At 48.7% G+C, this 15,358-nt stretch overlaps 2 protein-coding genes across 2 annotated transcripts in view; both read right to left on the minus strand.

Annotated features, from left to right (window-relative positions):
* Dnai2 (dynein axonemal intermediate chain 2) overlaps window positions 1-2,940 on the minus strand; it is a 32,378-nt gene extending 29,438 nt beyond the window's left edge. The window contains exon 1 of the mRNA XM_052197252.1: window positions 2,690-2,940. The gene's annotated coding sequence lies outside the window, so the exon portion shown is untranslated. The remainder of the gene's footprint in view (window positions 1-2,689) is intronic.
* Window positions 2,941-10,013: 7,073 nt separating this feature from the next.
* Window positions 10,014-15,358, minus strand: part of Ttyh2 (tweety family member 2) — a 45,772-nt gene continuing 40,427 nt past the window's right edge. The window contains exon 14 of the mRNA XM_052196160.1: window positions 10,014-11,805. Within this exon, the coding sequence (XP_052052120.1) occupies window positions 11,731-11,805 (75 nt within the window). The 3' untranslated portion in view covers window positions 10,014-11,730. The remainder of the gene's footprint in view (window positions 11,806-15,358) is intronic.

Here is a 15,358-nt window from a genome sequence, read left to right on the forward strand (position 1 = left end):
CTGAAGAAGCAGAGGCAGGAGGATCACTGCAAGTTCTAGGCCAGCCTCATCCACAGAATGAGTGTCAGACTAGTCAGAGCTACACAGTGATACCTAAACTCAAAAAAAGTTTTAAAAATCAACCAATAATCAATCAATCAATAATCAATCAGTCAATCAATCAAACCAAGCACAAGTAAAGAAGGCAGTGATTCCTGATGCAAAGAGACACATGATCAATGGGACTGAACTGAAAGCTCAGGGATAAACCATCATGCTTATGCTCAGCTGCTCTCTGACAAATCACCAAGGGATGTGACAGGGAGACACTGGTCTCTTCAGCAGGTGGAAGCAAAAGATTGCGAAGAGCCCTGTCCCATACCGTATGTGAAAGATGAGCTCAAAATGGACAGTAGCTCTGAATGTAAGAGCAGAAACCATAAGGCTCCGTGGGCCATGGGCCGTAAGGAGTCAGAGCCACAACTCTGCCTGCTGAGTTTGAAAGCTGAAGGGCTGAGAGGCATCAAAAAGCAGGTTGCCAGGGTGGAAGGGAACATCTGGAACAGGGGTGAGCCAGGAGAGAGGGATGAGAGGTTAATTCCCCAGGTTCTCTGCATCCATGTATTATTGCTCCTTGAAGGCAGCATGATCTTCTAGGCATAGCTGCAGATGCCTGCAATCCCAGTCCTTGCTAGGTAGAGGCAAAGGACTGGGATTTAAAGCTAGCCTCAGCTACTTAGTTCAAGGCTAGACTGAGCTACAGAAGACACTGTCTCAAAAAACAAACACAAGCAATAAAAGCACGCTTCCAACCATCCCCCCAAGCCAACCCAAACCATACACTCGGAGAATGTGGTTTGGAAAGTCTCCCTTATGGTTGGGAGAGATAGCTCAGGGAGCAGAGGGGCTGGTGGGGCTAGCCAAGACGCAGTCTGCATAAGGGTGCCCCCCCTCCGCCCTGCGCCTTCATTCTGTATGGACAGAACTGAGGCCTTGGGGGAAGGAATGCAAAGTCAATTAAGTTCTCTCTGTCTTCCACCACAGACCTGGCAGCTGGCTGCCGGCAAAGAGGGGCTGTCTCTCTCCATCTCCAATTGCTGTGGTACAGCCGGCTCCCAATGACACAAGGACACTTAAGAGAATGAGACAATTCCGGGAAGAAAAAAACGCCAGCCTCTTCAGCCTCGATCTGATTCTAACAGCTCTGCTTTCTTACTTAGTGTTTCCCAAGGCCAAGACCTCATGGAGAACGGAGGCATTGTCTTGTGTCTGGAGGCAGACAGAGGGGATATTTAAAGGCTAGCCTGGTGACAGGAAGACCCAGAGCAGGCTCTTTTCTCACAAGCTGATAGGGCGCAAAGATAAATGGCTGGGTCAGCCAAGAGTGCCACAGCGACCTTTCCCCTCTTTTGGAAGACAGGTGCTGCAGAGTGGGGCTCCCCTAGGAGGGGCTGAACAGGGTGTCTTCAAGGGGAAGGGTAGCAGAGGGCATCAGGAGTATTGTTGCCTATGAGTTTCAGGGGAACATTGCCCCCATGGGAACCTAGAATCCCAGAAGCATGCAGAATCATAATCTCAATCTCTCTCTCTCTCTCTCTCCCTCTCTCTCTCTCTCCCCCCTTTCTCCCCATCTCCCTCCCCCTTACACACACACACACACACACACACAGACACACACACACACACAGAGCTAAATATGGACTCTTAGAACCTTTCACATACCAGCCAGTGCTCTACCACTGAGCTACACGGGGCCCCACTGAGTCTCAAATCCAGGGCCATAAAGAATCGCCACACCCTGGTCTAAACACCAAAACACATGATCAATTTCCTGCATCCTAGCCCAATAGAAAAACATTGCCTCTTGCGAGGATAATGAGCAAAGTAGGTCCTGGAGAGAACCTCCTGTGGGTTTAACAGAAAGCGTGACACACAGCTGGGAGGAAAGGCCAGGAGATAGCAGGAAACAGGGGTGTCAGTGCAGGAAGGAGACCAGGAGGAGGGTCAGTTCTTGTCCCTTGGGGCAGCCCATCTGTGTGCCTGGAATGGAGGAGCTGTGCTTGAGGGTGGAAAACAGAGGAAGGGTTCCTGTGTCTTTCCCATGTCTTTGTGATCCTTCTGGACAAGGTTAGGAAAATAGTCTCCTGACCCTAATGTAGATGAAAGGCGGAGTCCCAGGTGGAGGGGCAAAAGAAAAGGTGCATTTACATACAGTACCTGTGCCCAGCCCACAAGGCTCTTGTGATCGCCCATGTTACGGCCTCCATTCTGTTTTTCTTAATTTCACTTTATTTTAATCGTGCGTGTGCGTGCATGTGTGTGTGTGTGTGGTGTGTAAGTGCACACAAGTGCAGGTGGAGTAGAAGCCACTGTCAGATCCCCTGGAGCTGGACTGGACTTTCAGGGGTTGTGAGTCACCTGATGTGGGTGCTGGAAATCAAACTCCCGGTCCTTTGCAAGAACGCACACACTCTTAGACATCCCTCCAGTCCCCTCCCTCAGTCTTTGAGACAGACTCTCACTCTGAGTCCACTGGCCTAGAACGCACTGAGTAGTCTAGGTTGGTCTCTGACTCTTGGCAATCCTCCTGCATCAGCTTCCCGGAGTGCAGGGTGTACCGGCCTATCCCGTTCCCTCTCTCTACTTTTAACTGAAAGCTCTTTTCTTAACAGCCCCTCCTTCCCGGGACTTGAACGTTTGCTCCATTCACCTGAAAGCCTGAAAGAGGTCCCGCCCACTCCGGGTCACAGCCCGGGTCAGGGCCTGGTGGAGAAGTGCAGAAGACAAGGTGCTTGGAGGCTGAGGAGATCCTAGAGCCTGAAGAATATTCCGGGCAGCGAGGATTAATGCAGCGAGGAGAGCGCGGATCCTGATTCCAGCATCTGACAGTTCTCCTAAATTTCTTGCACTGTTGGTGATTATTGCCCTCAAGGGCTTTTTCCTCCTTTTGCCAGGTCTACTTTTATGCTTGGCCGTCCTCCAGGACGCCCGCCCCTTATTCTGGCTCACCGTCTCTTTCCACACTGCCCAGGAGAAGCGCCCAAGACCGGTCCTGGATCCAGCGCAGCTCAAACGGCTGGAGCTGCGGAGTTTACCGGTTGCCTAGCAACCCTGGCCGGGCCGAGACGCAGGCCGTTCGGAAGGCGATCTGGAGCACGTGACACTAGTCCCTCTAATCGGAAGCACCCCCTTCTCTCCTCCCTTCTAGGCGAGGGGGGAGGTCCTGCGGAAGAGGTGGAGGAAAGTTAACCAAAGCTTTGCCAAAATGCTTACACAAGTCTACAGTCTACATCTAGCAAAGTCCCCCGAAAACGCAATCAAAGGGACCAGAGCGTGGGAAGCCTCGCGCCTGGGTCAGAAAAAGCCTTCTCAGTTCAGATCTGATCTTGTCTGATTTGTCACTGTTTGCTACAATGTCCGGGTCTCTTCTGCTGCCTTATCTTCTGCTCCACCACCGGTCTGAATTCATCTCCGGAGTGGAAATTCCTTGAGGGTCAGGCTGAATGTATGTATGACTTAGCTGTGTGGTTGGCACGTTGTAAATATGGTTTCACTGCATGAGTGAATGAGCCGACGGACACATGAATGACACCAAGAGAGATGTGTTTCTCCTGAGCTTGAGGCAAGGAAGTGAGAATATGTGGGAGGGATTGATGGATGGCTGAGTAAAAGGTTCTTGTTGCACAAGCCTAGACAAGCTTGTCCTAGAAACCACATAAAAGTGGAAAAAAAGAATGGATTTTTTTCATAAAAGTGGGAAAATGTTGTCCTTTGAGCCCCTACATGTGCCATATATCACACCCACAATAATAATAATGCAGTAATTTAAAAATAATTAAAGGGAGGTGTAGTCCTATATCTAGGACTGGTGAGATGGCTCAGTGGGGAAAGGGGCTTGCCACCACTTCTATGACCTGGGGATGAGCCCCAGACACACATGGTGAAGAAGAGAACTGAATTCAAGTTGTCCTCTGACCTCCATACTTGTGCTATGTATCACACACACACACACACACACAATGATATTTTTAAAAAGTGTATTTATTTATTATGTACAGTGTTCTGTCTGCACGCCAGAAGGGGGTGCCAAGATCACATTACAGATGGTTTTGAGCCACCATATGGTTGCTGGAAACTGAACTCAGGATCTCTGGAAGGGAAGTCAGTATGTTCAACCTCTGAGCCATCTCTCCAGCAATATGATTTTTTAAAGAGAAAGAAAACTATAGAATTGCAAATACTTTCCCAGAGGTGTCCCTTAAGGGGTTTGGGACCTGAGGTTGGTTCTGTACTTATCATGTGATTTTAGCAATCACTCTCTCTGCCACCCCCTGTGAAGTTTGAATGAGATTACACCCATAGCTCATACATTTGTATGCTTAGTTCCCAGCTGGATGAACTTTCTGGGAAACATTAGAAGGCAAGGCCTTGTTGGAGGAAGTGTGTCACTGGGAGTGGGCTTGGAGGCTTTAAAAGCTCATACCAGGCCCAGTGTCTTTCTCTTCCTGCTGCCTGTGGATCAGGATATAGTCCTCAGCTACTTTTCCAGCATCGTGTCTGCCCACGTACCACCCTGTTTGATGATATGGACTAACCCTCTGAAACTATAAGCAAACTCCCAATTAAAAACTTTCTTGTATAAGAGCTGCCTTAGTTGTGGTGTCTCTTCGCATCGATCGAATGATGTCTTAAGACAACCCTTCAGTACTGGGATTGAACAGGGCCTTGCATCTGACAGGCTGGAGTTTTACCACTGAACTATACCCCAGCCCTACTTTCCATTTCTGAGACTTAACTTTCTCCATCTTCACAGTAGAACAGTGGCAGTTCTTCAGGATAATGGGGGAGAACATGCAATCAGACCCAGAAGATAATCCAGCCCATTGTGAGTCCCGGCCAGCACTGTGCTTGTCCCTACAGGCTCCGGAGAAAGAGGTGAACCCCAGGCCAGGCGTGGGCACGGGAGATTTGGATAGAGTCAGGCAAAGAATGAGTCACTAAGATGTGGGATTTGGGGCTGGAACTGGGCCCTAGGAAATGGTTTTGAGATGCAGGGGAAGGAGTGGGCAGTGACTCCCGGAGTGGGGGTGGCTCATGATGTGGACCAGAGTCACTAGAAGATCAGTTCCAGGATGGAGCAGTGTGGCTGGCTGGGGTTGCAAGGTGGGGGACTCTCCGATGACACACGGGTAAAGAAAGTGAGGCACGTGAGTGTGTGTGTGTGTGTGTGTGTGAGAGAGAGAGAGAGAGAGAGAGAGAGAGAGAGAGCATGCACTGCATGTGCAGATAACAAGGGAAAAGGGGGAAGTTGGACAGGAAACTGCGACCATTTTTATTCTGACAATGATTTTTATCCCTGGCTTCCTGCCCCACACCACTCTCCCTTCACTCAGACTACCACTGGCTCATTTGCTCTCTCTTGGCTTTTAGCTCTTACGTGCTTGGCAAGTTCAGCTCAGCCGCCCTGGGAGGCCAGCATGACGTCATATAATTAGGGACATTCATAAGGTCCTAGTTTGGTTTTCCCCCCCAACTTCTCAGATTTCCATCCAATCACAGCATAACTGACAACAGAAATTCTTTGCTTAGATCAGTCCCCCACCCCCACCCCCACCTCCGTGCTGGATAAACTCCAGGCAGATCCCTACTCCATTACACCATTGACTTCCTTTCCACCCCCAGTCCCTTTTTCTTTTTTTTTAAGACAGGGTTTCACGTAACTTTGAACTTCTGATGTGTTGAACTAGTCATTTTTTTGTTAGTGCTCATCCATAGTAGAGGGTAAAGACTTTTCTTATGGTGTTTACATACATTCATAAAATACACTTTGATCATATCTATTCCCCGTCACCTTCTGCTTTCATGTTTTTGTTGGTGGTGGTTTGGTTTTCATTTTTGTAATTTTGAAATTGAGTGAAAACTGATACCTAAGTCTCTGAAGCAGAAGCAAGAGAATCAGACGTTCAAACTTGGCTTACAAACTAAGTTAGAGGCCAGCGTGGGCTATCTGAGACCATCTCAAAACAAACAGAACTAGACCAGGCTGGGGAACTTTTGATCCCAGCACTCCTGAGGTAGAGGCAGACAGATCTCTGATTTCCAGGCTAGCCTGGTCTATATAGAGAAGTCTAGGTTAGTTTCAATAGTGAAACCTTGTCCTAAAGCAAAGCCCAAAACACCAAAACCACCAAACGTAAGTCTCTCTCTCTCCCCCCACCCCTCCTCTTTCTTTCTCTCTCTTCCCTCTGTTTTCTCTCTCTCTCTTACACCCACCCCCCAACACACACACACACACACAAAACAGACTAAACAGGAAGTACAAGAGTGTGGGAGTCTTGCCCACAAACGCTAACCCCGGATCCAAGCGACAGGAACTGTTACATGATAATTTGTAAACTCCATCCCAGGACTGTGAGTGACCAAGACTGCCCAGAAACCTCTGCTGTGCTAGAACTCAGAGAAAGTAAAGGACGTTCAAACATTCAGTCTTGTGTGTTAGGAGGCATGGGGGATGGTAGGGACGTTCTTATCTCAGTGTATTGGTCAGTGGACGTGGCAGGTCTCTTGAGTCACTCACTACACAAGTGACTAAGAGGGAGCTCCGAGCTGGGAGTGCAGTCCCCTAGGATGAGCCAGGACCTGGTTCACTCCTAAGCAAATGGGGGTTGTGGGAGCCGAGGGAAGCAGAAAAGTACCAGGCTGCTCACCGGCACCTTTCTTATTTTATTTTTAAATAAAAGAACTAAAGTTTAATTTTTTAAGATTAATTTATTATATGTAAGTACACTGTCACTGTCTTCAGACACGTCAGATCCCGCTTTGGATGGTTGTGAGTCACCATGTGGTTACTGGGATTTAAACTCAGGACCTTCAGAAGAGCAGTCTGGGCTCTTAAAGGCTGAGCCCTCTCTCCAGCCCCTAAAGTTTTAAGTTTGTCTTTTGTGTCTGGGTGTACTGATTGCATTTCCATCTGTACACCCTGGGCATGCAGTGCCCAGGGGGGCTAGAAGAGAACATCCTATCTTGGATCTCTTGGAACTCGAGTTACAGACCCTTGTGATCTCCCCTTGTGGGAGCTGGGAGTCAACCCCAGAATCTTCTGGAAGATCAGTCATTGCTCTTAACCACAGAGCCATCTCTCTAGTCTTCACCTTCCTGCTTCTTCTTCTTCTTCTTTATTTTTTTTGTTTTTGTTTTTTTGTTTTTTTTTTTCCCCCGAGAAAGGGTTTCTCTGTGTAGCCCTGGCTGTCCTGGAACTCAGTCTGTAGACCAGGCTGGCTTCGAACTCAGAAATCTGCCTGCCTCTGCCTCCCAAGTGCTGGGATTAAAGGCGTGTGCCACCACTGCAGGGCTACCTCCCTGCTTCTTATAGACCTTTGGTAACCTAGGTTTCATCTAGTTTGCAGAGCCCATAAAAGTCCCACAGCCCATGTCACCTCGGTGCTGAGCTGCAGTTTTCTCTGAAAACCAGCCTAATTACAGGAGTTCCCACGCAGTTCTTACTCATCTCCTCAAGGCTGCGGTTCCTGAAGGGCAGGCAGAGCCCAGAAGAAGCCACAAGAGCACGTGCCCACTTTCGAGCCGGTGAGGTCACCTGCATATAAGCTTTTCCTCTCCAGCACTCCCCGGAGCTCTACAACTCCTCCACCACCATCATCCCACCCCCCGGAAGTCAGCTGGGCAGGGGTGTGAACAGTCGCTTGGCTTGCAGAAAGGCACCAGAGTCAGCAGTGACTGGGAGATGGGGTGGGAGGGAGGGGCTGCCCTGAGACGTTGTGTTCAGGCATCCCCACCCCAAGCAGCATCCTACACCGCAGGGTACTCAGGAATACAGCATGAGCCCATGAATGACTAGTGTAGGAGGGTACCCGGGCACCTCCCACCTGACCATTGCCCTACCCCATGCCCACCCAGAGGCACCCAGTTCAGGGGCCTGGGGCTCTGTGTGAGACATCTAGTGCTACCCAGGATTGCTGGCTCCCGGTGAACACCTAATATTGGCTACTTATTAGCAGCCTGATGAGCAGTGAGTGACCTTCAGAGGGAACTTTGGGGAAAGCCCGGAGTAGAGATGGAGCTTAGCTCGGGTTCCCTGAGAGGCAAGGGGGCGGCTCCACGGATCGGAGCTTTGGCCGCAGATGCATGAGGAACTAAGTTCACGTGCCCAGCACCCACATAGAAAGCTGGGGGTGATAGGCACATGCCTGTAATCCCAGTGCTTCAGTGGGGGCGACAGGATTATTTCTGGGGGTTGCTGGCTGCAGTCTAGTGAGAAACCCTGTCTCAGGGGAATAAGGTGGAGGGGTTGGTAGAGCTGAAGATCCAATGTCCTTTGTCCTCTGGCCCATGTGCATATCTCACACACACACACACACACACACACACACACACACACACACACACACACACACACACCAATAAGCAAAAAACAAAATACGTAAAGGCCACAGGTACCTGTGACCTGAGACATTATATATATATACACAGTCATTATCTTCAGACCCACCAGAAGAGGGCATCGGATCCCATTACAGATGGTTGTGAGCCACTTCATGTGGTTGCTGGGAACTGAAATTGAAAGGATAGAAAATAATACAGCCTAACTCTAATGACCCCAAGAAGTCAGAAGTTTAAAATACCATCTCGCTTTGTTAGAAACTAGGTTAAAGGTCACATTCCAGAGCCCGCCCTTTGTTTAGACCTAGCAGAAAGGCCTTGAATAGGTGATCCTGGCCCCATAGGGTAACTGGAAATGAATGGGCTAGGCTTATCTTGCTTCTGTAAACTTACGCCATTACCCTAAGCAGGAGTTTATGCAGCTGTAGACATTATAGAACACTAATTGGTCCACTGAGTGCGGGCTCTGATAATTTAAACTGATTGGCCTAAAAACTATGGAGTGGTACAAATCAATTGGCTCAAATTTCGTGGGCTCTCCATGCTAAGAAATGATTGGTTTGTGATTCGAGGGCTTTGTCATAAACTTATAAAAGCTGTCGCAATTCGGCATTCGGGGTCCATAGTCCTCTAACCCTGCGTGGTGCACGGCTATGGAACCCAGAATTCTGGAATAAAGAAATCCTCATGCTATTGCATCGAGACCGTTTCTCGAGAGTGATTTGGGTGTCGCCTTCCGGGGCGTGGGGTGTTGGGGCACCCTCGGTTTTGGGGGGTCTTACGAAATCAGGACCTCTGGAAGAACAGTCACTGCTCTTAATTGCTAAGCCATCTCTCCAGCCCAATAGCTCCATCTTTTAAAAAAGGATTTTATAGTCAGGTGTGACAGTACACACCTATAGTCCCAACACTAAGAAGGCAGAGGTTACTGAGGCTAGCCTGGTCTACAGGGAGAATTTCAAGACAGCCTGGGCTGCCTGTCTCAAACAAAACAAAACAAAACAATCAAAAAATATATTTTATGTTGAACATGGTGGCTTTTAGTCCCAGCACTTGGAATATAGAGGCAGGCAGATCTCAATGAGTTCTAGGCTAGCCTGGTCTATACACTGAATTCCAGGTCAACCAAGGCCACATAATGAGACCTGCGAGTACATCACACATGGAGACCAGAAGAGGGCATCAGAACCTCTAGAACTGAAGTGTCAGATCTTGTGAGGCACCATGCAAGGACTGGGAATTGAACCCCGGTCCCAGCAAAAGTGCTCTCGATGATTGAGCCATCTCTACAGCCCCAAGATTTGCTTTTTAGTTTCTGTGTATGTCTCTCTGTGCCTATGTCACACACATGGGTTTTCCTCAAAAATCAGAAAGACAACGGCTTTCCTGGAGATGGAGCTACTGGTGATTATGAGGTGATCAAAACTCAGGTCCTCTGGAAGCACAGCAAGCACTTACCTGCTGAGACACCTACCCATCCCGCCTCCTAACCCCTAGGTTTTTCACTGAAACCCAACACTGCTTCTGGAGGAGTCTCTTGTAACCCCTCACCCCAAGACCTCCACAGAGGGAACATGCACCGTTGTCAGTCCTCAGAGCTTAGCAAGTTAAGTGACTCAGTCAGTCAGTCAACTGCGTATCTTAAGAGAAGTGGTTTATTTCTTGGCTCGGGTGAGGGCGAACATGTATCAAGCAGAGGTTTGCTCGCCCGACTCTTGTAGGACCCGGAGGAGTTTTAGTTTAATGTACATGCATTAAAACGTCCTTCAGCTGCCTCAGAGGAAACATCAGAAGCAAGGCCTGAGGCCGAAGCTCTCAGTCTGCACAGGCAGGACACAGGCATACACAGGTAGCTCACAGTATGCACGGGGTTAATATGAGACACAGTGATGCCGGTGGCTTGGCTGGGAGCTGTCAGTACAATGACAATGTGGCTCTTCTGAGATGGAAACAGCCCTATCCCACACCATCAGTGGGGCCTCGCTTGGCTGTACAAGGCCACAGGGCTTCAGTGTGTAGTATACTCTGGGTTGGTCGGAGGTTGGAAGCACCAAAGACCCCTAACCTGGTCCCTTGGCAGGCAGGACAGGAGTCATTATTTTCTCCTGGACAGAAATGACTGATCCTCAGAATAAAGTCCTATCATGTCTTCCCCTTTACAAGGCTCCAGATATACTTCTCTAGTCATGTGGGGTAGAATGTCTCACCAATATTTTATTTTATTAAAAACCAAAAAAAAAAAAAACCCAGGATGTGGCATCATGGCGCATGCCTTTAATCCTGGCACTCACAAGGCAGAGACGGGTAGATGGATCTCTGAATTTGAGGTTAGTCTGGTCTACAGAACGAGTTCTCAGCCAAGCCATGGCTACACAGAGAAACCCTGTCTCAAAAAAACAAATCAAATCTGCTCCTGGCCTGGTGTGGTATGGTAGCACATGCCTTTAAACCCAGTACTCTGGAGGCAGAATTCTAGGCCAGGGTCAGTCAGGGTATATAATGAGACCACAGCAAGATGAAACCCAAAAAACCCCACAACCCACTCCTCAGCCCTTCTCCAGATCTGTACCATGGCTTGTGTGAGAGCCATAGCAGGGCATCGGTGTGGAACCTGAGCCGGAGTCTGTTGCAAGAACTGGCCGTGCCTGTGAGGGAGGCCTGAGTCTTTGGATCATGAAAATGTTTTAAAACACTGGGAACGAGTTCAGTTGTTTTGAAGTGTCTGTTCATACCTGAGACTGTGCCCACCTGCAGCTGACACCTGGTTCCAGGATGGGGGTGGCTGGTGGAGGTTAGAGAATTTGGCAGGCTTTTTCCCATACATCTGCCCATGGCTGCAAGGCTGCAGTGCCCAGCTGAACTGCATTCTCTTGATGCAGTTCTTCTGAGGTCTAGGCAGAGTCTCTGTAGTCCCAGAATGTGGACCAGGTGTTCTCCTAACACACCTCCAATTGCCACCAGCCTGGAAACCAAGGACAAAATAACTGGAAGGTGTGGCCTGGACTTAGGGCCACGCTAACAAGGGGCAGAGGCCCGGTGGCAAGGCCCTGAGAGAAAAGGGCTCTCAGGCTGGTGGTGCCCTCCTCACTGCCACTTCTCATCTGTAGAGGGTGGGACGTAAGGTAGCCACCTCAGGGACAAGAGCCGAGTCCTGGGGAGTGAAGGTCAGAGAGGCTGGTCTAGTCACAGGCCTCGTCTCCACCCGTGGCTTTGGTCAGGAGTCCCAGCTGTGTCTCTGCAGCCACAGGAGTCTGTTCGTGTACAGGAACCTTCAGTTTCTATTCCAGAAACACAGCTGGGTTCTGCATCTGCTGAAAACTAAGCTGACAGGAGAGGCGGGTACCCCAAACGTTCTTAGGATGGGAACTCGTAGTGTCTCAGGTGTTCATCCGCCACAGACATGTAGGTGGCCCTCATGCTGGGAGAGTACTGTGAGGAAAGAGAAGGGACAGTCACAAGGGGACATAGCTCGATACCTGGTCACCCTGACATTATACAGCCCCCTTTCCCCTCTGTGTTGCACACCCATGAAATCAACTAACTTCAGATCAAAGCTACTAAAAAAGATGCCCTAATTGACCATTATGTTCTTTTTGTTTTCTTCTTTTGTTTCTGTTACTTATTTAGACAGGGTCTTAATTTGTAGTCCAGAATTCCCTATGTAGTCAGGCTGGACTCCAATTCAAGAGGACCTTTGGGTGTCAGCCTCCAGAGGGATGGGATTGTATGTGTGTGTGTTCTACCACAGAGGCAATGAAGCTACTGTCTGCAAAGTTACATTGCATTAGTTATTGCAAGTAACCTGACTGAGATCCTGAACATACAGGAGGATGTGTGCAGGAGAAACAGCACACTGTTTCACATAATGGGCTGGAGCATCCTCAGAGTATGATGGTACCCTTGGGATTCCTGGGGCCAGTCCTCTGTGGACAACGGGGGGAACAACTGTACCAGCAAATGTGCTGGGAACTTCGCAGAGGATGACAAGCTGGCCAGACAAGGCAGCCAGCCAGTGACTTTATCACAAGTTATTGTACAGCTCAGGGGGAATACCAATGTGGCTTGAGAAGCTGCTTGTCCACTGACACCTCCAGTCTCACATCCACCGGGGCACCACACTTTAGCCTCTAGCATAGCGTGCAAACACAGAGCAGGAATCCTCCACACCCAGGAGGCATAGCGCTAGATTCTATCGGGTGCACCAGGGAAATTTGGAGCAGGTAGTCAGCAGTCAGCAGACTAAGGGGTACAGGCCACACAGATCCCAGAAGCCACGTCCGAATCCTATGTGTGTAGCTGCTATCTACTGTGTATGTGTGTGTGTTTAATTAGACTTTTAAATGTATGAGTACACCGACTGTAGCTGTCTTCAGACACCAGAAGAGGGTATCGGATCCCATTACAGATGGTTGTGAGTTACCATGTGGTTGCTAGGAATTGAACTCAGAACCTCTGGAAGAGCAGTCAGTGTTCTTAACCGCTGAGCCATCTCTCCAGCAGCCCCCTACCTTGTGTTTTTTGAGACAAGGTCTTTCATTGGCCTGAAGCTTGCCCAATAGTCTGCCTGCCTCTTCTGCTGAATGCTGGGATTAAAGTATTGCACCACCACTGCGTGGCTGGCTGAAGTCTTTTTTTTTTAAGATTTTATTTATTATTATATGTAAGTACACCGTAACTGTCTTTGCACACACCAGAAGAGGGCATAAGATCTCATTACGGATGGTTGTGAGCCACCATGTGGTTGCTGGGATTTGAACTCAGGACCTCTGGAAGAGCAGTGAGAGCTCTTAACCGCTGAGCCATCTCTCCAGCCCTGGCTAACCTCTTCTAACCTCTCCTGGCCTGTTTCCCCATTTGAAAAATGGACCTAAAACAATTCAGCAAGACCCTTTCCAGGTCTTTATATATCTAGGGAATTTAAACATCTCAATGAGGCCACACTCACCAAGTTGTTTTTTTTGTTTTGTTTTGAGGTAAGATAGACAAAACAGAAAACCAAGTTTTTAAAAATGTCACCAATAGAGTTTTAAAGTGCTGCTTTGACCATTCCAGAGTCGAAGAAGCTGTGTGAAAACTCAGCAGATCCAGTCACGCTCCTAGGCTGTGACACAACCTTCCTAAAACTGTGACCCTTTAATACAGTTCCTCATGGTGTGATGACCCCCGGCTATACCATTATTTTTGTTGCTACTTCATAACTGTAATGTTGCTACTGTTATGATTCACAGTATAAATATCTGACATACAGGATATCTGGTATGCTAACCCAAAGGAGTTGAGACTCACAAGTTGATAACTGCTACCCTAGGTGAAAACATAGGAATTCTTCTATCTACTCCTGTGCCCAAAGCAACAGGGACCCTTAGACATTTTCTTCTAAAAAAAAGTTTTTAGATTTATTTTATGTGTCAAAATGTTTTGCATACATGTATGTATGTTTTTGCTCCACATGCATTCCTGGCCTGCAAAGGTCAGATGAAGACATCACACCTTCTGGTTGTGAGCTACCATGTGGGTGTTGGGAATTAAACCTGAGATTCTGCATTTCCTAACTGCTGCCAGACTGCTGACTCCAGGATCAGAGTCTCCTGAACCCGGGGACATTTCCAAGGTCTAGGTCACATACAACAGAGAGCATACCACTTAGGGTAGGAAGAGGGGAAATGCCATGAGACACTTTAGGTAGCCATATGCATCTCCAATTGATCATCCTTAGACACTGTAGGTATATCTGAGAGACCTACAATGTCATAGCTGGGGCAGGGTTGGGGATGGAATGCTACAAAGCCAGGTAAACATCCCACAATGCATGGGGCCAGCTTCAACACACAGGACCATCCTGTCCATCAAAGCTCTAGGGTTCTGGAGCACGGTAGCCTGAGAATGGCAGTTCTCTAGTTTGGCTCCCAGGCCAGCAGCTGCAGCTTTGCCCAGGAATAAGCTAGACATGCCAATCCCTGGGCCCCAGTTTAGATTCCTCGGGCCTTTTAAAAGATTCCGGGGTACACACAATCACCAAACCTTCTCCAGGAAAGCAGTGTTCGCCAGACTTGTCTGCTAAGTTTGTTAGACTGTAAATATCCCAGGCTACTTCGCTGGGAGAGTCTGTTTCTGTGAGTCTGAGAATCCCTGTGCTGCCATTATTACAGGAACATAACAAGGGGTCACTTGCTTTGGACTGGGGATTGAACCTGAGTCCCACACTGGGCCTCCCTGAAAAATCAAAATGGAGTCACTCACACTACATACAGCTCAGCATGAGTGCGAACAGCCAGATTTCCTCTGAAATGGGTCAGTTTCAAGCAGGGCGATCATGTGGTCCTGCTTTTCCAATCCTTATCTAAAAGGATAAAAAGTGCCCCCTTTCTTTAGCAAGAAAGAGAACTCGGAAAAGAGGAAGCCTCATTTTGTCTCTTGTTCCTGCTTTCCAAGAGAGTTTCTGGCGGTGGTAGACAGAGCTTGGGTGAGGTCCCGAGTTCTAGTTCTCAGCACCAAAACAAACAAACAAAAACAAAAGGCAAATAAAACTTCTCTCTTTCAGGGCTTACAGCAATAGCGCTGTTTTATGGCTTGGAAGACTTCTATTGAAGAGAAAGCCACGGAAGACCAGAGAGATTTTTGTTGGTGTCGAGGAACAGGTCTGGAAACACAAGAGAGATTCCCTGGAGTCCGAGCCAAGGGAAGATACTTTTCTGTCTAAGGAACAAGCTGGCCCTTTGGTGGCCTTGCTTCTTCTCACTCGCCCACTGATCCTCCTTCAGAGGGAGGCAGATGCCCACACCCTCATTCCTCCTGGTTCCATGGACAACATCAGCAGCACCTATCTCTCTAGATGTCCCTAGCAGGGGCAGAGGGTGGGAACCTTCTTCCAGAGCTGGCAGAGATAGAGTAAGTCACCCTTGCCAAAGCCATGAGGGTTTTCTGTCTTCCAGCCTTGCAAATAGGGTCAGCTGCAGTGTGCCTCAGCTAAGGGCGTGGAGCG

Source organism: Apodemus sylvaticus, chromosome 10 (assembly GCF_947179515.1).
Source record: "Apodemus sylvaticus chromosome 10, mApoSyl1.1, whole genome shotgun sequence".
Taxonomy (NCBI): domain Eukaryota; kingdom Metazoa; phylum Chordata; class Mammalia; order Rodentia; family Muridae; genus Apodemus; species Apodemus sylvaticus.